Below are 25,350 nucleotides of genomic sequence, written 5' to 3'. Positions count from 1 at the left end.
TCGATCAAGCTATTATTTACAGGTTACATTGGTTCCCAATATATTCGAAAATATGATATAATTTGTGGTTTTTTATATGTCCTGCGGTGTCAAAAAACGTATTTTCAATGGTTTTCAATACGGAATCAAGAATCAAGAGGCGAATGAACCGCGTGGTTTAAAACCTCTATAATTTACATAAAAAATAGAAATATAGGATTATAGTAAGTTAAAACCAAAGAATAAAAGCATTCTTTGAGCACTTCAAAGCCTCCCAAGGATTTCGAACAGATTTGCAAGGGATTTTTAAGGTTTCCGGAGGGTTCTCTATAGATTGTCGGTGGTTTCCAAACAATAAACAGGGATTGAAAAAGTGTTACTTACATTCTCAGAAAGTCAACAGAGGTTCCCAAGCGATTCTTACACGGAGAAATATTTTTACCTAATTTTTGAGTTTCCTTTACCCAAAATTAAGTATATTGATTATAGTTTCAACCCAAAATCTCTCGGTTTTCTCTTTCTCCCACGCGAATGTTGTCAAAAATAGAGAGAGCTGCATCTACCCAATGGGGGTACTTTGGCCCAATAAGCCAAATTTTGGTAAATGCAACTTTTCTTATGTTTGGGTCGAAAGAACTCAATTTTGCGTTAAATCAACCCAAAATTGAGTATATTTTTCTAATGGAATTAAAGCCAAACTACCTAGTGGGGACCTTGGAAATTTAGCCAAAATTGAGTTATTGGGCTCAACTACGGAATTGCGTTGAAACAACCCAAAATTGAGTTGAATTCCGTCTCCGTGTAGGATTTTTGGGGGAACCTACACACTTAAACGGATTCGCCGAGAACCCAACAGCTGATATCTCGGTATTAATTTGACGATTCTCGGTAAAAAATTCACCTAGATCTCGGTGAACGTTTACCAAATCTCGGTAACGTTCGCCGAAATCTCAGCAAAAAATTAGGGTTGACGAAATCTCGGTAAAATAAGTAAAGAGATTCGGCATTGAAAATTACCGAATTCTCAGCTGTTGGGTTCTCGGCGAAAAGTTTTACTGGGGTCGGTGAAATAATATAAGTGTGTAAGGGCTTCCCATGGGTTACAAAAAAGACTGAATCTTATGGTTTCAGAAGGTGTGTTCGAAAGTTCTCAAGTAATTTATAGAAACATATGCTGTGATCGGATAACAGTAACCTCCATCCTATTCCGTATAACGAATAATCAGAAAATCTATTCCTTAAACTTCTTCAGTCAGGTGAACTTCTACTCTTCCTGTTCCCCAGCATTTCCACTCACAACGATAATGGATCTCTCTTAACGGTAAGGGATAGGAAAGAGTTTGGCCAGACGCTGTACCTCCAGTTAACGGACGAAAGCCATCGCAGGAGACTCCGAATCCTGAACTTCGGTGTACGACGGCGAAATAACCTATGCGAGACGATAAATTCTGCAGGAAAATCCAGCAAAGTTTGATGTACGATTTTGCAATGAAGTCTCCGTTATCACCTTTTGCGTGAAACTGCAAGGTCCTTCATTTAATAACAACCATGGACTGAATAGTCTGTGAGAAACACACCCATAGTAACTTATAGGCGCTACGCTATCGCATCGACCATTGGTCGATGATGTTCATCGGCCGGAAAACGGTGCACAGTGATTCCCCTTCATACAAAAGTTGGAAAAAATCTTGAAAGAGATTTCTCATATTCTTTTTTTTTCTCGGATAGACCAGATTGTGATTTTTTTGTTACTATTTATCATCATCGCATAGTTAACCCATTTTAAGGCGAAGTAGGCCGTCATTGGAGCTTGTACGCGTTGTTAATGATTGTTGCTAATTCATCTCACGATTTCGAATCAAATATCTTCTTCTTCTTTTTGGCATTACGTCCCAACTGGGATAAAGCATGCTTCTCAGATTAGTGTTATTATGAGCACTTCCACAGTTATTAACTGAGAGCTTTCTTTGCCGATTGACCATTTTTGCATGTGTATATCGTGTGGCAGGTACGAAGATACTCTATGCCCTGGGAATCGAGAAAATTTCCTTTACGAAAAGATCCTCGACCAGCGGGATTCGAACCCACGACCCTCAGCATGGTCATGCTGAATAGCTGCGCGTTTACCGCTACGGCTATCTGGGCCCCTTCGAATCAAATATAATCAGTTTGTTTTGCACTGACACAGCTGAAAAAAGTATCAGCATATTTAATGAATTGTAGCGTGTACAGTGATACATTTTCAAGTGAATATTAACTATGAAGACTGAAATTGGTTGAGGTGTTTCTTCATACATCAGTATTCTATGTTATCATCATGTGATATTGGCTTCGTCAAGCTATACGGCACTTGAGCCTAGCTAGTGAATCGTTTGAAATTGAAATCTTTTATAATTGTCATAGAAGTATCTCATTTTTTAAATGATTTTTTTTTATTGGTCTCTAAATGAAAGTATTCATTACATTCATTATTATATGTTTGTAGGGGGAGATCCCCCAGTACCGGACACTTAAGCCACTAAATTCATAATTCGAAAACTATTGATTTTGTGGGCTCGTGTTACCCATTTATGATAAATATTATCATAGTTATAGTGTACAAAAATAAATTTGAAAATATAAATATGAATTTTGACAATGCATTTTGATGATGTATTTTAGCACCAAATTGATCGATCTTGAAAGGTGGCACCCAATACCGGACACGATCTGGAAATGCCTCGAATTCTGCAAATTTTAACATCATTGAATGTGAACACTATAGGAATAGTTTATCATTACCAATTCAATGCATTTGCAACATTTACAAGAATAATTTGAGTCTTTCTTAGTTTGCAAGATGCCTATCAAAAACCTCTTCCATATATGATGAGAAATAGCACATTTTACGATGTTGTTCTGAATGTTCATTCTTCTTAATTTTATTTCATATTTGATACAATGATCGACGGAACCCATGAAAAATGAAAGTATTTTGAGACACTGACGCAATAATTACAAAGATATCATATAAAAAATCAAGCTGTCCGAAACTGAGGGACAGGAGGTGCTTAACGAAAATTGTAATTTGTCCATATTTAGTTCAATTATGGTACAAAATACATTCATACTATCAAATTAGGATTATGTTCGATCATGCTTGCGTGATCCAAAGTATTTTTTCGTATTCAAAATAATTACTAAATAGGCTCAAAATTAAGAGAATACGTCAATTTTTTATAGATTTTCAAACCTTTCTACTTTGTTAAAAAGGCATACATATTTCAAGGATGTGTTATTCTACGCAAACATTAGTCTACATAATAGCTTTCTTTTCTACTAATACACCATCTTGATTGGACCACGATTTCTCAATGTTTCGACTTTGTCCGGTATTGGGTGCTGTCCGGCACTGGGGGATCTCCCCCTACTCCGTATTGTCACATCAAATCAAGATAGTCAAACGACAGAAAACCAATAATGATAAGAGTTAAGAAAAATTGAAACTAGACAAAATAATCTTCAAAAGACTAGTGTGAAATTGTTGTGCTCACATTTAAAAGCCATGTTGAATTTCGCTTGATTTTCCCCATATAGGGTAAATGATGGCTTCGGCACCCTGAGGGTATTTTCGGCAGCACTCACTTATCATCCTTGTTTAAATTTATCTACGGAACAAGAGTTACCTTCAATGTACTCAATATATTCCTAGAACTATAATCTTCCATGTAAACCTCATCTTTCACAAAAATATTATATAACATGGGTTTTATCATTGAATGAAATAAATGCTTACGAAATTATCGTCATTTGTGAGCTGCCGAATAAAACAACACAATAACAGCTTAAGAAAAACTCACCACTTTGAATGTCCAATTCTCCGCTCCAATACCAATTTGTCACAAAAGCTACGCACCGATCACTTATGCACTATTGAACTTTTAATTCGTCTATAAAACACTCGAAAATACTGATTTTTTTGCTTCAAATCACAAATTAAAATTAATGCACTTTGCTCTCCTTGGCAATCACTTTTTATTACGGGACCAGGTTGCCAGAAAACCATATTCAATTGCGGTGTATTCATTATTAACAATTAAAATTCACAGAAAAAAAAATAATTTATTAGAATTAGGCAACAAAGCATGCATTGGTAACAATTAGTTTTTTTTAAACTTTCTTATTTGAAGATTGTAGCGCATCAACTTCAATATACTGAGAAACAAATAAAATATACGTCTTTCAATAGGTTAACTATTTTGGCAACACTCCTGTTGTTCTACAGGCAATCAGAGAATGATGTATTTGTGTCAAATCATAAGTGAATCGATTTGCAAAGGGCCAATTTTGATTTTCTCATACACTGAGAATAATATGAACGTAAAGAAATAAAAAAAATTCTGTATAATTTCCAATTTTGCGTCACGATTTTTTGCGCATTGACACTAGGGTGTGGCTTATTTTTCAAAAGTTCTCAAAACCAAAAATTCGTGTGCTGTTATGAATTCAAATCATATAAGAAGAGAAACCTCAAAGTTTGAGCAAAATATATTAGGATTTAGGGGTGGCGCAAGCTTGAAGGTGAATTTTCAAGTAATAAAAATGGCCTTCAGTGTAGTCACCATAACTTCGGTTATTTCTAACCAATTCTGAATTTTTTATTAATTAAATTTATGAAAACTTTGTAGAACATCAAATTTGACTTAAATCGAAACAGCTTTTGTTAAAAGTATATTTCTCGAAATTTTTCTGCATTTTACTGAAAAATTCATATTTGTTTGACCATAACATCATAAATACTCAACCGATTTCAAATATTTGTATGTACATGATTTGAAGCAAAACATAGCTGTTTCCATACTGTTCATGCAACACATTTTTCTTAAATAGTTTTGGCTTAGTTTTGTAACAAAAACTACCCAAAAACATGATTTTTTTAAAGAAAAAATCGAACCTCTTTGGATTATTTAAGATTTTTCACCAAAAATTACATTTTTCCTATAAAACTTGTGTTTATAAAGCATTTTGTTTTAATTACGAGTTGAATAGTGCATCTATTTTTTAACATGAGCAAAAATATCATTGTTTCAAAATTATTTAAAAATTGTTGACAAGTCTTTTTCAAAGGTTTAACAAATGAGGAAAACCAGTTTCAGCTTTAAACATATTGTTTAGCTGACAAAAAAACTGGCGTTTTCGTTAAAAAAAAACAAGTTTTTGTGCAGCTTTTGTTAAATAACTTGGTCAAAACATTTTTTTAGTGAAATGTGGCGTATGAAAAGTTTGAAAACAATTAAGTAAGCTTCTAAACCATGCAAAAAGAATTGGAATCGGTTGAGTATTCATGAAGTTATGGTCAAACAAAGATATTTTTTTAGTAAACTGAGGAAACATTTGGTGTAAACTACTTTTTATTGAAACTATTCTTGATTTTACACAAATTTGATATTCTACAAAGTTTTCATACATTTAATTTTTAAAATAATGGTGCTGAAAGTTTCAAAATTTTTTAGAAATTACCGAAGTTATGGTGACTTCACAGAATGCCATTTTTTATAACTTGAAGATTTACCTTCAAGACGCTTGCGCCCCCTCTAAATCTTAATATTTTTGGCTCAAACTTTGAGGTTTCTCTTCTAATATGATTTGAATTCGTAAGAGTACAAGATTTTATGGCTTTGAGAGCTTTTGAAAAATAAGCTGTAACTTAATTAACAGTAGTGTGAGTAGCGAAAAGAGGCATGCATGTAACCCATTCAAAAGCAACTTTTAAATTCAAGTACAGTGGGATTCCGTTTTTTGGGGCCCAGATAGCCGTAGCGGTAAACGCGCAGCTATTCAGCATGACCATGCTGAGGGTCGTGGGTTCGAATCCCGCTGGTCGAGGATCTAGGAAGGAAATTTTCTCGATTCCCAGGGCATAGAGTATCTTCGTACCTGCCACACGATATACACATGCAAAAATGGTCAATCGGCAAAGAAAGCTCTCAGTTAATAACTGTGGAAGTGCTCATAAGAACACTAATCTGAGAAGCAGGCTTTGTCCCAGTTGGGACGTAACGCCAGAAAGAAGAAGAAGGGATTCCGTTTTTGGCAACCCCCGATTTTGGCAACAAAAGGGATCCGTTTTTGGCAACATTTTTAAATATCATCCAAATTTGAATTTTTTGAAAATATTATTGCGTCAATTGTTTTAGTCATTTTAAAAGCAAGCCAGCTTCACGCTTACCGCATTTCAGAGCTCAATTTTCACCGATATTCCCCAAAATCTCATCAACTTTTAGGAGTATACTATGCGCTTATTTGATTATAGATGGTCGTTTGGTCGCAACGTTTCATAAAGTCATTGATCTCTATGAGTATCTCAACTAGAGTTACAGCATCTTTTCTTAGGCATGCACGCTGTATGACCAGCCCATGTGAGTGTGCCGGTAGGTGATTCAGTTAATAAAAGTCAGTGTTCTTCAGGTTTGGAACAGCTCGTTTGAACAAAGCAGCATTGACACAAGAAAAAAAAAATTTAAATTCATATCGCTATTTTATTATTGTGGAATTGCATGCATCGCATATTTAGATATCAGTAGAAGCAAATCTAGCAAACATCCTGTCTTTCAACAATTTATGGAATCTCATAAAATAAATTGCGTATTTCAAGTACATTTGTATTCAAGTACATTTTAGAAGTATCAACATATAATCCATGACTTTGCCAACACCTAGAGAAATAAATGATTAAACCGCTTCTTCTATACACCGTTCATAGCGCCACCATGACAAATGTGTGTCAATAAGTCTAAACTCCATTTTATTGGGGTGGTGTTGTTGGTTTAGAAACCTTTAGAAATTATGGACGTCATACTTGAATCGTCCCTTAGGTCACTAAACCGTGCGAAGAACATGATACATACTCTGTACGCCGTTTTAAGAAATGATCCAACATTCTATACCAATGTTGCTCAGGCTAGAGTTATCAAGATTTTAATCAAGTATGCGGCCCACTTGAACTTATCAAAATGTGTCTTGGTGACCCATGAATGGGTCTAACTGGATTCTTGAAAATCCTTATGGGATCCTATGTTTTTGAAATTGGCTTCTAAGAATTTTCAATGAATTCTTGAATATACTGAAAATCTGGGTATTCCTATCGAACATTATGGGTTTCTTGCGAGATCCTGAGATTGTATATTGGGGATGCTGTGCAAAATCTGTCGATTCCTTGTAAACTCCCAAGATTCTAAGGTAGCCTGTGAATTTTTAACGGAATACTGTGGGTTTCTAAGTGTATTTTGAATATCTATGGCAAGATCTTGAGGATTCTGAAAAGGTTTTCCAATGAAATTTTGAAATTGCTAGTGGCAGTCTGGATAGACCTAAGAATGTCGATCGAAAACTTAAGAATTTTTAGCAAAATCGCAGCGGGATCTTAAAATTCTATCTTCAAAATTCCTAGCAGATCATCGATAGATTTTAGTTCCTATCTGGCTCCTAAGCAAGATCCTAAGAATTCTAAGCAAAATTCTGCAGACTCCTAGCGAGCTACTTCAGAGTTCTAGCGGGTTTCTGTAGTTCTTAACGGACGTTTGGAGATTCTTATCGGGCGCTTGGAGTTTCATTGCAGGATCCTGCGAATTCCTGTTGAACTCATATCCAAGCCCAATTTCTAAAATGCAATTATAAGCAATTTCATCCTATTGAAGGGTTAGTTAATATGCTGTTCCAAAAGAACATAGTTTTTATGTACAGCAATTGATTTCAGTTGTTTATGGAAGTCAATTATTTGATATTAGATTCCTTACTATGCAAGAAACGTAATTTATAAAACCCATTTTTAAACTACCGGGTATTGTCAAATTTGTCGATTGGGCTTAAAAGATAAACTATTTTTTAAGTTTATTGAACTAGAATCATTCAGTTTTGTAACACCTGAAACTTTTTTTTTTTGTAAAAACGTTTCCAAAGTAATTGTCCAGTTCGTGAATAAAAGTCACTTAAGCGTTTATTTTTTTTTTTACATGACCCATGTTTGCAAATAATATTTATAACGCTTACAAAACATAAATGAAGATAACTCTTTTTAATGTATTCGAAATGAAGATATTTTAGCAATAAAAAGTGTGTGGAACGCCTATCAAAATCACCGATCTAGAGATGTATAACTGTATCCTACGGAAGATGTAAGATATATCCTACGGAAATTTGCTTCGAAATGGACCGTTTGGAAGTCTGGCCATCTTTGCATGAAAAAAATAAATTTTGTGTTTGAGCCGCAACGGTTGAGTCTACTCCCCCTCCCCCTAGAGCGTTACGTCATTTGTGGACGGCGCCTTAGTCTGCATAAATTTAGTGGCGTTGTGTATTCAATTTGACTCTCTGCTATTCTATTTATAACTGCAATTCTGTTCTCAGTGTAGCCTGTATTTTTCTGCATTGGCCCTTTCAACGAGTCGAACATGATGAGTGACGTTTAATTTCAGGATTTTTCAACAAAAACAAAATGTTACCAATACATAAACTAGTTTTTGCGCAGTTTTGGATTGCCGAAGTGAACATTTTTATTGCCGACAATAGTAATTGCATTGCCGATAAAAGAACAAGTGCCTCGTGACTTTGCTGAGGAAAAATAGAAGATTACGATAATAAAATAGTGTTTTGTGTATAATAATTAATAAATGAAGAGTGCTCAAGCGTAGTTCAGGTGTCTCCTGCTAATTGTTGTGCTCTATTGTTACGTAAAATTTCCCTCTTAAAAGTTCAGCTGTTTAAGCTGCCGATAATACGTTAGTTCCCCTATTTTTAAATTTTTTTTTTTTTAGTTTTAACTTTGAATTATTATTTAATTTTTGATTATTTAATTATATTCTCCGCTGTTTTCTCGATATGAAAACTGAATCTTCAATTTCTGAATTCTAAACAAGATGATCATTCTAATCTTCCTAGTTTAAATAGTTAACCATTTAGGATGTGAACCGTTTCACCAGTTCGTTTAACTATTAGTTAAAATTTGACATTTAGATAGTTGTTTACCCCTCAAACGGTTAAATTGAACTTCGCGGTCGATCTATTTGAGCTTTGACAGTCGAGTAGTTATATCAGAACAATAATAATTTTACCTAAAATTAAACAAATTGGTGAAACTGTTCACGGTCTTAGAATTTCTCCTTCCACTTTTATTAGTCCTATCCTGTATATATCAGAAACAAAGAATAAGCCAATTAATTTTCACTGTATTGCAATTTCTGTTAAACATTTGGATGAGGAATTTTCTGTCATGTGTAATATAGACTATATTAGACAATGTGCCTTCTCCATTTTACATATTAGGAGATTTTAATGCGCCAAATTTTGCTAGGGGTAGTAGGAATAGTGATGGTAAAGGTAAATTGATCATAGATTTGGTAAATGTATTGAATTTGAATATTCTCAACGATGGATCATTTACAAGAATTGCGAGGGGACGGGCCTGGTATAGTGGTTAGAACTCACGCCTCTCACGCCAAGGACCTGGGATCGAATCCCATCCCCGAAAGTCACTTATGACGTTAAAGTTATAGTGACTACTTCCTTCGGAAGGGAAGTAAAGCCGTTGGTCCCGAGATGAACTAGCCCAGGGCTAAAAAACTCGTTAATAAAGATAGAAAAAAAAAGAATTGCTGTTCCTCCTGCTTATCATACATGTATTGATTTATCCATTTGTTCTAATAGCTTAACATTCCTTTCTTCTTGGTAAATTATTAATGATCGTAATGGTAGTGTTTATTTACCTATTTTGATCGAGATTTGTAATAACGACAATAGACAAACATCTAATCAATCTCTCAAGCCTGATTTATGTAAAAATGTTAATTGGATAAAAGTTTCGGAACTTATTTCTTTTTCGTTAAGTTATTTTGATTATTCTTTATCTCCACTTGATAATTATAAACAATTTTGTGAAACTATAATTGAATGTTTATTAAAATCTCAAAAATACAAATTTACTCCAATTTCCTCTAGGAAAATATGTCTTTCATTTTGAAGGGATTGTGATTGTTGAAATTATTTAAATATTATGAAGCAGAAGCTCAATTACTATATTTAAAAAAAGGAGTTATTGAAAAAAAAATATAGAAAATGTTGATAGATAACCTTCTTGTTGGTCTGTTGCTAGAAATTTAAGAAATTATTATTCTTCTCCAATATTCTGAAGATTGGATTAATAGATTTGCCCCTAAAATTTATTCTGATTTTGATCCTTATTCTATTGATTTTAAAAAAATTCAGAGGTATAATTATTTTCATGAAGTTAGTGCTTCATTTTCATGAAGAGAAATTTAGCATTATCAATTAAAAAAAACGTCTCCTGGAATTTATATTTATATTTAATTTATGGTTTTGCTAAATTTACCAAATGATGGAAAAATACATTTGCTGAAATTGTACAATTCATTTCTTCTTGAAAATATTATATTTTCAGAAAGGCGTTCTTTTAAAGTTGTCAGTATTGTTCAGGCATGGATCCTTCATTAGCTGATAGTCGTAGACTATCTTCGTATGCTAGGCCTGGCAATTATTTGTGTACCGAGGTATCGAGAGAGCCGAAAAAAATTTCACTGGGCGATTTATTTATTTCGGCACGTACGTAAACCCGTAAAACGCTTGCGGCTTTTTGTTTCGATGCCATCTTCTATTGAACTGACAGCACCCGAGATAAAAAAACATGCTACCCATTTTTAGAGAGTCCAAAGGGAAATTCTCTTGCAGAGATAAAAAGGTTTTGAAATCATTCTTCTTTCAGAACATCCGTTACTCTTGCCGTTACTTGATTCTGGTTTTATATCAAAGCCTTATAACACAAGGTAGAATTTATTTGCAAAATGATTGTGTTTCTATTACTCAAAAGTAAAAATACTGTGCATTTATTTTTACGTAGGTACTTAACATTAACTTTATAATAAAAAAAACAGGGAATGAAATACAGTCAACTCTCCATAAGTCGATATTGAAGGGACCATCGAGTTAGGGAGATATCGGGTTATAGAACACAAAATCAGTGCAACTGAGATACGGAATATCGAGTAAGGGAAAGATGACTGTATGTAGATTTGAATATTACGCCTTTGAATTTCGCCGTAATTGCGTATCTTTTGACAGATACACGTATTTCGACAACCAGTTGTAGCATTTTTCAGTGTAAATTTTGTATCCACTGGCAGTGCCTGTTGACGCCGCTGATAGACACTGGCCGGACTCATGGCCTGGGGTGCAGTTAACAGTACAGTAACTTGAGTGTTCATAGTAGACATGCGGGAACTAAGTTCTTCAGATTTCTAATCACAACAAATACACGAATGTAATGATTTCAAAACTGTATTCACGTAATATAATTAGTAGGTAGAAGGTACAGTGAAGATATTGCAGATTACTATCCTATCTATTCTACAGGAGGGACGCTGTGTATGGAGAATTTTTATAGTGGGTAAAATCATGATCGGACGTTCACATTTGGCGTGAACAGTGCCTTTGTTGTAAACATAACTGTTTTACAATAATGATCGTACGAGAGTACTGAATATTGAACCTATTTTAAAACCAAGCTTATTGTATACAACACGTGCTTTAAGGTGCACTTAGCGCAATAACTCTTAATTGAACAATTCACGACTCAATAGCACTTAATTGTCAAAGACAACAAATTTCCAATCAATCAAAATACTCAACTGTATTAAGAAAAAATGAGAGACAAAAACAGTGAAGAAATGGTGTTTAAAAAGTTTCACATATGTTGACATCAATTTACGATCGAAGAAGGCATATTCCGATCATCTTGATCTATCAATATTTTGATTTAGAAGTAATCACAATATTTTGTCCAAATTTCTCATTACATTTACAAAAATGCGAATAATAATAGTATTGTAAGTAATGGTTCAGCTTTTTATTCAACACCGTCTCAACAACCCCTATCACCACGTAGGTCACGTTCCCGAGGAGTTCCTGTACTAACACGTCGACTCTTCCCAAAATCCCCCTCGTTTATCATCCATCGCACCTTCAACGACTCCAACGGCGGCCTCATAATGCCGGGTCAACTTCGCGGCTACGACCACCTGCGCGAACCCAGGCTGAACAAAGGCCTCGCCTTCACCCTGGAAGAGCGTCAATCGCTCGGCATTCACGGTCTACTCCCGGCCCAGATTCGCACCCTTGATGAACAACTGGAACTCTGTCGCCTAGCATTCTCCCGCTACAAGGAAGACCTGCACAAGTACGTCTACATGGTCGAACTGCACGATCGCAACGAGAAGCTGTTCTTCCGGCTGCTCACCGAAGACATCGAGCGAATGATGCCGATCGTCTACACGCCGACGGTGGGGCTGGCCTGTCAGAAGTTCGGGTTTATCTTTCGGCGGTCGGTCGGGTTGTTCGTGACGATCAACGATCGGGGACATGTCTACGAGGTGTTGAAGAACTGGCCCGAGATGGACGTGAGGGCGATCGTGGTGACGGATGGGGAACGCATATTGGGACTGGGGGATTTGGGCGCGCAAGGGATGGGAATTCCGGTGGGAAAGCTGGCCTTGTATACGGCGCTGGCCGGAGTGAAGCCACATCAATGCTTGCCGGTGGTGATCGACGTGGGGACGAACAACGAGGAGTTTCTGCAGGATCCGTTGTATATTGGGTTGAAGCAGAAGCGGGTGAGAGGGGAAGAGTACGACGCGTTGATTGACGAGTTCATGGCGGCCGTGGTGAAGAGGTACGGACAGAATACGCTGATTCAGTTCGAGGATTTCGGGAATAAGAACGCGTTCAAGTTCTTGGATAGATATCGGAACTCGTACTGTACGTTCAACGATGACATTCAAGGAACGGCGGCCATTGTGGTGGCAGGGTTGATGGCTTCGCAGAAGATTGTGGGGCGGAGCATGTCCGAACACAAGTTTCTGTTCCTAGGAGCGGGTGAGGCAGCGATTGGGATTGCTGATCTTTTGGTGAGAGCGATGGAATCTGACGGGATTCCGGAGGATCAAGCTCAGGAGAAAATTTGGATGTTTGACAAACAAGGGCTGCTGGCGAAAGAAAGAGAAGAAGGGGAGCTGGAGGGTCACAAGATCCGGTACGCTAAAGACAAATGTCCGACCAAAGACTTCTTGGAGGTTGTCAAAAAGGTCCAACCGTCTGTGCTGATCGGAGCTTCGGCCGCCGCAGGCGCGTTCAATAAGGATGTTCTCAGAACCATGGCAGACTGTAATGAACGTCCGATAATATTTGCCTTATCGAATCCAACGGCCATGGCGGAATGCACAGCTCAAGAGGCGTACGACTTTACGGATGGTCGTTGCTTATTCGCGTCAGGATCTCCATTTCCACCGGTGGAATTCAACGGAAAGACCTTCGTCACAGGTCAGGGAAACAACGCGTATGTATTCCCGGGAGTGGCCTTGGGGGTGATTGCATCCGGAATCCATCACATATCGGACGATATTTTTCTGAAGGCTGCGGAGGTCGTTGCCAATAAGGTTTCTGAAGAAGATTTGTCCAAGGGATTGCTGTATCCACCGTTGAGCAGCATCAAGCAATGCTCGATTGAAATAGCTGTCGGTGTGCTTGAATATGCGTACCAAAAAGGTTAGTTGTTGTATAGTAATTCTCGATGAAATCAGGCCGCCATCGGCAGATATGTTTTGAACTCAATTTTGTTGTCGCTGTACGCTAGAATTTGTCAAGTTTAGAGAAGTGTTTTGGTTGACTTAAATTTGAGAACCTTTTATATGCCATTGATTGATATTGATAAATCCTTTTTTTCTTTTCCTATCTATCTATCTATATTCAATCTGATATCTTCTATATTCTATAATCTATCTTTTATCTTCTTTCTTCTCTCTTCTATCTTCAATTTTCTATCTTCTAATGCTATCTTCTAGCTTCTAGTCTCTAACTTCTAGCCTACAGCTTCTAGTTTCTAGCTGCTAGCTTCTAGCCTCTAGCATCTGGCTTCTAGCTTCTAGCTTCTTGCTTCTAGCTTCTAACCTCTAGCTTCTGGCTTCTAGCTTCTAGCGGCTAGCTACTAACTTCTGGCTGCTTGCCTCGAGCTTCTAGCTTCTAGCCTCCAGCTTAAAGCTTTTGCTTCTAGCTTATAGCTTTTGCTTCCGGCTTCTTGTTTCTAGCTTCTAGCCTCTAGCATCTCGCTTCTAGTTGCTAGCTTCTAGCTTCTTGCCTCTAGCTTCTAGCTTTTGCTTCTAGTTTTTACTTCTAACTTCTAGCTTTTGCTTGTAGCTTCTAGTGGCTAGTTGCTTACTTTTGACTTCTAGCCTCTAGCTTCTAGCTTTTGCTTCTAGATTCTAGCTTCTATATTCTAGCTTTTGCTTCTGGCTTCTAGCTTCTTGCTTCTAGCTTCTAGCTCCTAGCTTCTAGCATCTAGCTTCTAGCATCTAGCTTCTAGCTTTTGCTTCTGGCCTCTAGCTTCTAGCATCTATCTTAAGCTTTTGCTTATGGCTTCTAACTTCTAGCTTCTAGCGGCTACCTCCTAACTTCTAGTTTCTTGCCTCTAGCTTCTAGCTTTTGCTTCTAATTGCTAGTTCCTTACTTTACTTTTAGCTTTTGTTTCTAGCTTCTTGCTTCTAGCTTTTGCTACTAGCTTTTTGCTTCTAGCTTTTGCTACTAGCTTCTAGCTTTTGCTTCTGGCTTCTAGGTTCTAGCGGCTAGCTCCTAACGTCTAGCCTCTAGCTTCTCGCTACTAGTTTCTTGCTTCTAGCTTCTAGCATCTGGCTTACAGCTTTTGCTTATGGCTTCTAGCGGCTAGCTCGTTTCGTCTAGCTTCCAGCTTCTAGCTTTTGCTCGTAGCCTCTAGCTTCTTACGCCTAGATTTTGCTTCTAGCTTCTTGCTTTTGCTTCTAGCTTCTAGCGGCTAGCTTCCATCTTCTAGTCTCTAGCTTCTAGCTTTTGCTTCTAGATTCTAGCTTCTAGTTTTTGCTTCTGGCTTCTAGCTTCTAGCTTCTAGCTCCTAGCCTCTAGCTTCTAGCATTTTCTTCTAGCTTAAATCTTCTAGCGGCTACCTCCTAACTTCTAGCTTCTTGCCTCTAGATTCTAGCTTTTGCTTCTAGTTTTTGCTTCTAGCTTCTAGTGACTAGTTCCTTACTTTTAGCTTCTAGCTTCTTGCTTCTAGCTTTTGCTTCTAGGTTCTAGCTTCTAGATTCTAGCTTTTGCTTCTGGCTTCTTGCTTCTAACTTTTTCTTATGGCTTCTAGCTTCTAGCGGCTAGCTCCTAACGTCTAGCCTCTAGCTTCTAGCTTTCGCTTCTAGCTTCTAGCATCTGGTTTCCAGCTTTTGCGTCTGGCCTCTGGCTTCTAGCATCTATCTTGTAGCTTTTGCTTGTGGCTTCTGACTTCTAGCTTCTAGCTTCTAGTTTCTATCTTCTATCTTCTGTATTATGTCTTCCATCTTCTCGCTTCTAGCTTCTAGCATGTTGCGTCTAGCTTCTAGCTTCTAACTTTGAGCTTCTAGTTCCTAGCTTTAGCATCTAGCATTTGCTTCTAGCTTTTAGCTTCTTGCTTCTAGCTTCAAGCTCCTGGCCTCTAGCTTTTAGCTTTTAGCTTCTAGCTTCTAGCTCCTGGCCTTCAATTTCTAGCTCCTAGCTTTTAGCGTCTAGTTTCTACTAACTTCCAGCTTCTAGCCTCTAGCTTCTGGCTTCTATCAACAGTTTCGACAAATAATTCCTACATGAATTGTACCATGAATTTCTACAGAGATTCCATCAGAAATTTCACCTGAAATTCCTTAAGGTTTCCATCAGGAGTTCCTCTAGAGATTATTTTAAAAGCTTTTTGCAGGATTTCATTACGAGAACTTCAGAAGTAACCGTCAGAAGTTCTTGTAAGGATTTCTCCACGAAATCCTTCAGAAATTCTGCCAGGAAATCCGTAAAAAATTCCTTCAGGGATTTCATCTAGTGTTTCTACAGGAATTCCATCAGTATTTTCTCTAGTGATCAGGAGAAATTCTACGGATTTGACAGCAGTTTGCAAAAGAATTCCATCACTAGCACTTCTAAAGCTTCCATCATGAATTTCATGAAGAATTCCATCTGAAGTTACTGCAGGGTTTCCATCAAGATTCCTTCCACGTACAACTTTGGAAATTTCTCTAGGGATTCCATCAAGCGTTCTTCTGGGGATTCCATCAGAATTTTTTCTATGGATTCCATCAAGAGTTTGGTCAGGGATTCCACCTGGAACTCCTCCAGAGATTTCATTAGGAGTTCCTCTAGTAATTTCATCAGAAATTTCTCCAGGAGTTCTGGAGTTCCTTCAAAGAAATTTCACCTGAAATTCCTCAAGGGATTCTATCAGGAGTTCTTTCAATGATTCCATCAGGAGTTCCTTTAGAAACATATTTAGATATTCTTCCAAAGATTACATCAAAAGTTTGTATAGGGATTATTTCAGGAGTACCTTGAGGAATTACATCAGGAGTTTTTCTGGGAATTTCATCAGTAGCTCTCCCAGGGATTCTATAATGAGTTCCATCAGTGATTCCACCTGGAGTTCCTCCAGAGATTAGATCAAGAATTTCTCAAAGAATTCCATCAGGATTTCTTCTATATAACAAGCTGGGACTCTATATGTGCCAGGATCGAAGATTTTTCTTCCCGTTCGAACCTCGAACGGAGCACAAGAACGTAGAACACAAATTAGCATCACTCGATGGCTTCACGATGAATCTTCTCCTTCTTCACCGAAGGTAGAATGATTTCACTTTCACTCGATCAAAGATTCGATCGCTTAGATCGCCCCCACACGTTGCACGAATTGAACACCAACCGAAACGTTATTAATCAAATGATTTGATTGCCCCTTGGCCACTGCTGTCGATTTCGGATCACAGCTTAAATTCCGTTCTTGTTCGTGCCTCAGCGCTTTATTCAAAACGACTCAATGAACGAGATAGTAAATTGAAGACGAGATACGATGGAGATGAATGGAACGATGATCTGGAACTGCAATCAAACGATCTGGCTAGAAGTAAAGGAACGCTAATCACCTGATTGCGACTTTTATGCGCATTGAGCCAGTTTCGGACTGCTTTACCGGTCTTTGTAGTTACAGAATACTTGAGGTACTTCAGGGTTGGTGATTGCTGAACTTCTTGAAGGATTTGATCAGGCTGATGCGATGAATTTCAGCGGCGATCGACGATCGGAGTTGATTAATTGTTGGCATGAACGAACTAGAACAATGTAAGACCCGGTAGATGGAACGGAAACATGATAAGTTATTGAAACGCTAATCACCTAATACCGCTTCAAAAGCGCGTTTAGCATGTTCTGCACAGCTCTACCGGTCTTTGGAGAATCAGGAACTGTTGCTTGTTGATTGTTCCTGTTCAACATCCGTTGGAAGAGGCAGAATTGCGACCTTCGCAACTGGCCTCACTACGCCGTCGGAATTTGCAGTATTCATAGTAACGACGCGAAAAACTCCGTCTTTCTCTGGATGCAACTGGGTGGTTCTTCCAAGCGGTCACTGCACAGGAACAAGATTTTCGTTCTTGATGATTACAATTTGGCCCACCTGGACCGGGACTGGTGACTCACAACCTTTCGTTGCACGCGATTGGAGTTGTGCGAGGTATTCCGGATACCAACGAGCTCAAATACGCTGGAACAGCTTCTGGGTGAACGGCCAGTTGTTCAACCGGTTGTCTGGAGTATCGACGCAGCTTGGTTCCAGAACGGCATGAAGGATTCATCCTACCAGGAAGTGACCGGGTGTCCGCACTTCTAAATCAGCGGGATCGGACGAAATTGGAGTCAACGGCCTCGAGTTGAGGCACATTTCTATCTGCCAGCAACGTAACCATTAGAGTGGTTCAAAAAATCGTTTTTGCTCCACACCGCTCATTCGATTTTAGATCAAATTCTGAGTGTCCTCCCAAAATTTGAGCTCATTCGGATGAAAGCTGAGACTGCACAAGCCCTTTAAATTTTATATGGGAATTACTATGGGAAAAGCAAGCAATTCATTCAATCGGTCATAGTGTTTGCCCATGTGCTCTTGAGGATTAGTGCTACGTTGATACTGTGAGATACATTCATCAGCTACAACTTTGCCGAAGACCGTTTTCAAATCGGACGTCTCAGTAATCACGCAGCAGATGGTGCTTTGCTGACTTCACCGCTGCTTCCCACAATCCACCAAAGTGTGGTGCGCGGAGAGGGATGAACTTCCACTGGATCTGCCTTTCAGCGCACCAGGTCTGGATCTGATTTCGGTCTGCATCACTGGACTTCAGCATTTCATAAATTCCATAGATAGCGTTAGCTCCTCCCTTGAAGGCGGTCCCGTTGTCCTAGTGAATTTCTCAAACAAGGCCGCGACTGGCGACGTGTGGAGAGATCCGTGATCAGCTCAATATGTACAGCTCTTGTAGCGAAACAAACGAAGATGCCGATGTATGCCTTGGTTGGTACTCGATTGCGGATGGGCCACTTGATTAACACAGGCCCGCAATAATCGACACCGGAGATGGCGAAGGGATGTGCCGGAGTGACACGAGATTTGGGAAGATCTGCTGTACTTTGCTGAATGAGGATGGGTTTGTTCCGGAAGCACTTGATGCAATGATGATACGTGCGACGAACAAGATTCCTTCCTCCGATGACCCAATATTTCTGGCGCATTGTCGCCAGCATCATTGAGGTCCGGCGTGGAGCAGAACCTTGTGGTAGTGTTCGGCGAGCAGTTGTGCCAAGGGATGTTTTGCAGATAGAACGATTGGCTGCTTGACGCACTCCGGAATTTCGGCATTCGAAAGGCGTCCACCGACACGGAGGATTCCGTCATCGTGGACATGAGGCTTTAGCAGCTTGAGCGAGGAGGACTTCAACGATTTCTTGCCAGCGGATAGCACTTCCGAGTAGAGTTGTGATTGGGCAAGACGAATTAGTGCACGATCGGCGGCTTCAAGGTCAACTGTCGACAGAATGCTGCTACTTGGCTTGATTGATGTTCGTACTGCTCCTCGAAGAGCTTTGATGTACTTCAGACAGTACGCTATGACACGGCGAACAGCTGATCCGGTAGTTGATCTTATGAGGCGATGATCGTGGTGAGTGTTACCTTTCGAGCTTCTTTGATGGCTGTGGCGGATTCTCCCACTGGATCGTTCAAAATCGGCCAACGGTTTGGGAATTCCAAAAATCAGTGCGGGCTCTTCCACCATATGGTTTGGTTGATGAGATCCGTGGGTAGCAGATCACGGGACAGTTCGTTAGCTGGGTTTTCTATTCCTGGTACGTGGAACCAAGAAGAAACATCGGTGGAAACACGATTTGCAACAAATGTTTTCCACCGGCTTGCCGGAGATTTCAACCATTGGATGACGGTGGTGGAGTCGGTCCAGAAAGAGCCTTCTGCTGGGGTTTTGATCGACTGCTGCACTTTATGATACAGCTTCGTGGAATTGAACCTTCACCTCTTCTGCATCCAACGCACGGACGTAGCAGCAAGCTCCATACGCTACTTCGGAGGCATCGGAGAAGAAATGTAGCTCGGTTTTAGAAACATCAGGCAGTGATACGAAGCGGGGAATTTTAATTTCAGCGAGAATCGGGAGTGTTGCATGAAACTGCTTCCATTCATCTTGCAGCTTATCTGGTAGTGGACGATCCCATTCGTACGGCGACTTATCTTCGTTCTTGAGCTTCCACAAACGTTGCATGAATAGCTTTGCGGTAGCTATTCGGGGCCAACAAGGCCGAGAGGATCGAAGATGGTCTGCATGGAATTCCATTTGGGTTTTTATCAGAAGTTCCTTAAGGGATTCCATCAGGAGTTCTTCTAGGAATTTCATTAGGAGTTCTTCCAATAGTTCCATCAGTAGTTCTTTCAGGAACATGTTAAAGAATTCTTCCAAGGATTCCATAAGAAGTTCCTATAGGGATTCCATCAGGTGTACCTTTAGGGGTTCTAGGGATATCATAAGGAGTTCCTCCAGGCATTACATCAGAAATATTTCCAGCCATTCCATCAGGAGTTCCTTTAAGGATTTTATCTAGAACTCCTCTGGGGATTTTATCAGGAGTTCCTCTAGATATTCCATCAGAAGTTTCTGCAGGGATCCATCAGGAGCTCTTTCAAAGATTTCACCTGGAATTTCTCGAGAGGATTCTATCAGGAGTTTTTCTAGGAATTTCATCAGAATTTTGTCCAATGATTCCATCAGTAGATCAGTAGAACATATTTAGGAATTCTTTCACGAATTTCATAAGGAGTTTCTTTAGGGATTCTATCAGAAGTATCTTTAGGAATTCCAGCAGTCGTACTTCTTGGAATTTCATCAGTAGTTCCTCAGAGGATTTCATTATGGTTCAGGGATTTCACCTGGAATTCCTCCAGAGATTATACCAGGAGTTCCTCAAGGATGAGATTCCTTGTGATACTTCGCTAGTATTTTCGCGACCTATTTCACCAATATTTTTTCGAAAGAGTAGTTTACTTTAAGAATTTTACCAGGAGTTCTTCCAAAGTTAAAACTGGGAATTTCACCAGAGTTTTACCAGATTTTCGCCAGTGGTTCCACCACAAAAAAAAAAACTTCCACAGTTTCGCCAATGGTTCTACCAGATAAATCTTCAAATGATTTGCTTTTCATTTCCTCGAGAGAATCTACCAGGAATTCCGTGGTGCATTGAACTAGAATTTCTTCCTTTCTCTACTCTAGGTATCCCTTCAGGAAGCTTCTACAAAATTGCAAAAGATTATTTATCCAGGGATTTCACTGAATTTACTCAAAGAAATCCCTGGTTGAATCCCTGAAGCGACATATATATATTTTTTTTAATTTCTGGAAAAATCTATTGAGCAATATTTCTTGTGGAATCCTTAAGGCTTTCTGGTGGAATGCTTGAATGCTTGCTCTTCTGGGTAGAATCACTGTTCTAATTCCTGGAGTTAATTTCTGCGTGTATTCTGTAGGATATATTCTGTAGGAATTTTTGAATGAATTTCTAGAGCAACTCATGTAGGAATCCCTGAAGCAATTCCTGGAAGAATGTATGGTTGAATTTCTGAAAGGTTTTCTGGAGGAATCTGTGGTGGAATTCCTGGGGAAATCACTGGAAGAAGCACTGGAAGATTATTGATGGAATTTTTATGGAATCCCTATAGTAATTTCTTAGGAGGGATTCCTTGAACAATCTCTTTAAGAATTTCTAGAGGAATTCCTAGGAGAATAGACCTGAAAGAATCTGTTTGGTAGTTTCTGAAGTTTCGCTGAAGGAATTCTTAAACGAAACTATGGATGATTTTTTGGTGGAATTCTTGAAGAATGCATTGGGAAAATCACTGTTGAAATCTTTTGGGGAGATATTAGATAAATACCAGAGGAATGTGTAGCAAAAATACTAGAAGGATTCACTGAAGAATTTCCTGGTGGAATTTGAGGAAGAAGCCCTGACAAAAGCCCTGGTGAAATCCCTGGGGGAATTTCTGATTATGATTATCTTGAGGCATCCCTGGACAAGTTTTTCAAAGCTATCGTGATGTGATTCCTGAGTAATGCGTAAAGGAATCCTTGTAACTAACTTCTAAAGGAGCTCCTGAGTGAATCTTTGAAAAAATGTTATAGCTTTCTCTGGAGAAATTCTTGGCCCTGAAGAATTACTGAAGAAATCACTTTTTAATAGATTGATGAAGGAATCAGTGGAGAAAATCCTGAATAATTTTTAAAAGATCTTTGAAGGAAGCCAGGATGAACTCCTACAAATATGCCTGAAGAGTTTCTCATCATTTTTAGAATAATTCTTGATAAAAATCCTGATTGTATCCCAAAAAATATTTCTGGTGGAATCCCTAGTATTTAATATGGATTCGTGGAAGAACTCCAAGCAGATTAATAAAAAAAACTGCAGAACATTCTGGATAGAAATAGAATGTTTGGAGAATCCCTAGCAACTTCCATATCGAAGACTGTTCAGGATAATCCCCGACAGAGCCTATTATATTATAACAGCGAAAATTTTTTATAATTCTAACCATATGTGTCGGTAGCGGCCTGATTTCAGCGAGAATTACCCATTGTTCATTTCTAAGACGATTTCTTATCTTGAATACTATTTCAGGAATCGCGTCCAGATATCCCGAACCCGAAGACAAGCTCGCTCTCATAAAATCGCATCAATACAGCTTCTGCTACGAACGATCTCTCCCTGCTACTTGGCGATGGCCGCAAAACCATTGCAAACCCCAGGGAACCGTTAAGGATCCATGTTTAAATGATTCGTAACTTACTACTTTCTTGTATTTCATGAAGCCTATTTTATTATACGTCAACCAATTAGATAACAAATTATTACTCTTATAAAACCCTTCTGTTTTAATCACTAAGCCTTGGGTGCCCGATTGGTAAGGAACCAAAGAACTCCAAACAGGAATGCCGGTGGACTGGTCAGCACACTTCCCTTCTCCATCAGCTTGGAAGCCTCTGCCAAGCTAAGTTCCACCACTTCGATAATCTCATCTCCAACTCCTCCTCCTGCCGCCTCGACCTTATCCTGATCGGTAACTTCCACGTAGAACATCACCTGCAGTGCTCCGGACGTCCCAACACCAGACCTGTAGCTAATGATCTGCTCCAACCGTTCAACCGGAACATCATACCCGCACTCTTCCAGAACCTCTTCCCGAGCAATCTCCGCCAGCGGAATTGGCTTATCAACGATTCCGGCGCACAGCTCCAAGGTCACCGCCAAACTGGGCGGGTACTTCTTCATATCAATACTCCGCCCATCCGCGCCAGCTTCCTCCGATACCAACCCGTGATAGACGGCTTCAACAGATAAAATTTATAGTTCATTCACTTCAATATGCAACGACCAACTTACCTGGACGGAACTGCTTCACCAGCACCAGCTTCTGCCGGGTCGTATTAAAAATCACGACCGAAACGGAATCGTGCACCTTCAGCAGATCCCACGACTTCTCCTTCCCATTTTGCGTGTAGTAGAAGCGGAACGGTTTCACGTACGGCGAATCCTCCGGCAGTCGACCGTAGTAGATGTTGCTGATGTCGTTCATCGTCGCCGTTTCCTGGTCGTCAATGGAGTTGAGTATGACAGGAGCGCTGCTGCCAATCGCAGTAGGCCACTTCGGATGTTCTCGCAGAACGAAGAACGGAGAAATCGACCGCGACGGTGTTCGTCGTGTGGTTGCGATGCAGAGGCCAACGATGGACTGACAGCTCAAGGATTTGATTATTGACATAATAATTTGTATGATGGTATGAGTTGGTGGAGGGTAGCTTTAGAACAGTTTGAACAACAAAATGTGTTGTGAACGGTTCAAATCGCAGATTTGAAAGAGTGGGTATCAAAATTAATGATATTATCAGAAATCACACAAGATGTGAATTGAAAGCTTGAAATTAACATATCATAAAACCATGAAATTCATGAAAATTTTTCTTTAGATAACCATTGGTCAAATAATCAGCTTTTTAAAAATAAACAAATTTGAAATCCAATCAGATTCTGTTTCGTAGTGAACACTGTTATACATCAAACGTATAACAGATGGTTAATCAAAGACCAGAACCATGCGACTGTAATGCTATTTTCATAGTAGTGTGAACCAGCGCACTGTCAGAAATTTCTTCTGCAAAACTGAATTTGTTCTACTGGAAAATGATAAAAATCATTATTTTTTCACTTATTTAAATTAAGTCATTGTTACGCGGTGTCTCAATTTATATACAAAAATTAGGAGAACAACAATTTTTTCGATCCCTCAAGTGAAACCAGCTCAAACTGTGAGAAGACATTTTTAAGGATGTGCACAATTTTATTGACGCTGGAATCTAATAGGAATTCGAGCATGGTGGTTGGTTAAAGTGCCATGCTGGGTTGCAACCGTTGTTGGGTTACGTTATAATAATGGTACAAATCTTCTACACACAATGTATACGATTAGATTTGAGAAGCCCAATCAGTTTAAGATCACAAAAAAAAACTTGTAGTTTGAAACAACGAAAAATATGGTTGAAATTCAATTCCAAGTTTTAGTTGTTTTTACCTGACTTGTTGTTCAACTTAATTGAAGTATTTTGTTTTCTTGGATATTTGAAGATATAAGTAGATGTTTTATTTTAATTTGGTTTAAATTAAAATTAACACACTTAAGTCTTTTTTGATATTTTATTTTTGATATTCATTTAATGTTGCACTTACGAAATTTTGATGAAAAAAAAAGAGTTTTACTCAAAAAAACCAATTAGTATTAAAAAAATTAAAATTAAAAAAAGTGTCTACTTCCTTCTTGGCCCCAGAAAAGATTAATTGAAGTGAAACAAAAAGCAATTTATTAGTTAATGTGTCCTCCTTTGGCCTTAACGACTTGCTGAGGCGCTTCAGCATGCTTTTCACCAGGTTTTGTAGGTGCTGTGGATCTGGTTCCTCCCAAGCGCCAAAAATATTGTTTTACGAAATAGATTTTGGATAAAATATGGAGAGATATTTTCAGTGTAGTCCATACACAATTCTAAAATTTCTAATCTCTGTAAAACTATTAAATATTTTTTGGTAATTTCTGCCAAGATCTTTAACACTTTTTTCAGAAGCTTTAGGTAAGCTCTTTAAAAACCTTCAAACAAACTCTACAGAAAGCTTCAAAAAAGCCCTTCCAGAGGCGTCTGGATGCTTTTTAAAATATTTATTGGGTGCTTTTTTAGAATCTTCTGATTGTGAGAAGCAAATTCAAAAACATCTAGTAAACTTTCAAAGAAGTTATTTAGAAGCATCAGACCAGTTCTTCCAGAAGATTCGGGAAAGTTCTCCCAGTAGCTTCAATGGAGATGTCACAAAAGGTTCCGGGAAGCTCTTTCAAAACATTCTAAAAAATTCATTCAGGCTGTGAACCGTTTCACCAGTTCATTTAACTATTAGTTAAAATTTGACATTTCGATAGTTATTTTCTCCTCAAATGGTTAAATTGAACATCGCAGTTGACCCATTTGAGCTTTGACAGTCGAGTAGTTATTTCAGAACGAAGTTGACAGATGGTTAGTTATTCTCAATTTCACGGGAGCAAAAAATAACTTTCGAAATGTCAAGTTTAACCATGCTCCAGAGCAGGGTTATTTCTAACCGGAGGGGAAATAACTATCGAGCTGTCAAATTTTAACTAAAAGTTAAACGAACTGGTGAAACGGTTCACAGCCTCAGAAGCTCCTAAGGAACTGTTTCAGAAACGTCCAGAAGCATCTACTAATTTTTTCATAAGCGTATTAAAGCTTATTCAAAAGCCTATAACGAGCTCCTTCAGATGCTCTTGGGAATCTTTCTACCAAGCTTCTGGGAAGTCCTCTCAAAAGCAACTGGAAAGCTCTTCATTTTCGAGATCACTGGAAGCTCTCCCAGAAG

The 25,350-nt window shown here is 38.7% G+C and overlaps 2 protein-coding genes across 2 annotated transcripts; one reads left to right on the top strand and one right to left on the bottom strand.

Annotated features, from left to right (window-relative positions):
* Positions 1 to 11,832: 11,832 nt before the first annotated feature.
* Positions 11,833 to 22,348, top strand: LOC5568366 (NADP-dependent malic enzyme). The gene is made up of 3 exons (XM_001657970.2): positions 11,833 to 11,852; positions 11,912 to 13,566; positions 22,057 to 22,348. Exons 1-3 carry the CDS (start codon positions 11,833 to 11,835, stop codon positions 22,218 to 22,220), a joined length of 1,839 nt encoding a protein of 612 aa, XP_001658020.2. The 3' UTR covers positions 22,221 to 22,348.
* LOC5568367 (uridine diphosphate glucose pyrophosphatase) lies at positions 22,233 to 23,186 on the bottom strand. Its single transcript, XM_001657971.2, has 2 exons — positions 22,819 to 23,186; positions 22,233 to 22,763 (listed from the first exon to the last, which is right to left on the bottom strand). The coding sequence occupies exons 1-2, from the start codon at positions 23,009 to 23,011 to the stop codon at positions 22,318 to 22,320; spliced, it is 639 nt and encodes a 212-aa protein (XP_001658021.2). The 5' UTR covers positions 23,012 to 23,186; the 3' UTR covers positions 22,233 to 22,317.
* Between the last annotated feature and the right edge of the window lie 2,164 nt (positions 23,187 to 25,350).

The sequence above is a fragment of the Aedes aegypti genome, chromosome 1 (genome assembly GCF_002204515.2).
Source record: "Aedes aegypti strain LVP_AGWG chromosome 1, AaegL5.0 Primary Assembly, whole genome shotgun sequence".
Lineage (NCBI taxonomy): Eukaryota > Metazoa > Arthropoda > Insecta > Diptera > Culicidae > Aedes > Aedes aegypti.
Note: the sequence above shows the minus strand (reverse complement) of the source record. Positions and strands in the feature narration are given on the sequence as shown.

Coding starts and splice junctions, on each gene's coding strand:
- LOC5568366 (XM_001657970.2), top strand. CDS start 11,833: ATGCGAATAATAATAGTATT. Junction 11,853..11,911: donor ATGCGAATAATAATAGTATT/GTAAGTAATGGT, acceptor ATCACCACGTAG/GTCACGTTCCCGAGGAGTTC. Junction 13,567..22,056: donor TGAATATGCGTACCAAAAAG/GTTAGTTGTTGT, acceptor ATACTATTTCAG/GAATCGCGTCCAGATATCCC.
- LOC5568367 (XM_001657971.2), bottom strand. CDS start 23,011: ATGAACGACATCAGCAACATCTACTACGGTCGACTGCCGGAGGATTCG. Junction 22,764..22,818: donor GGTGAAGCAGTTCCGTCCAG/GTAAGTTGGTCG, acceptor TATCTGTTGAAG/CCGTCTATCACGGGTTGGTA.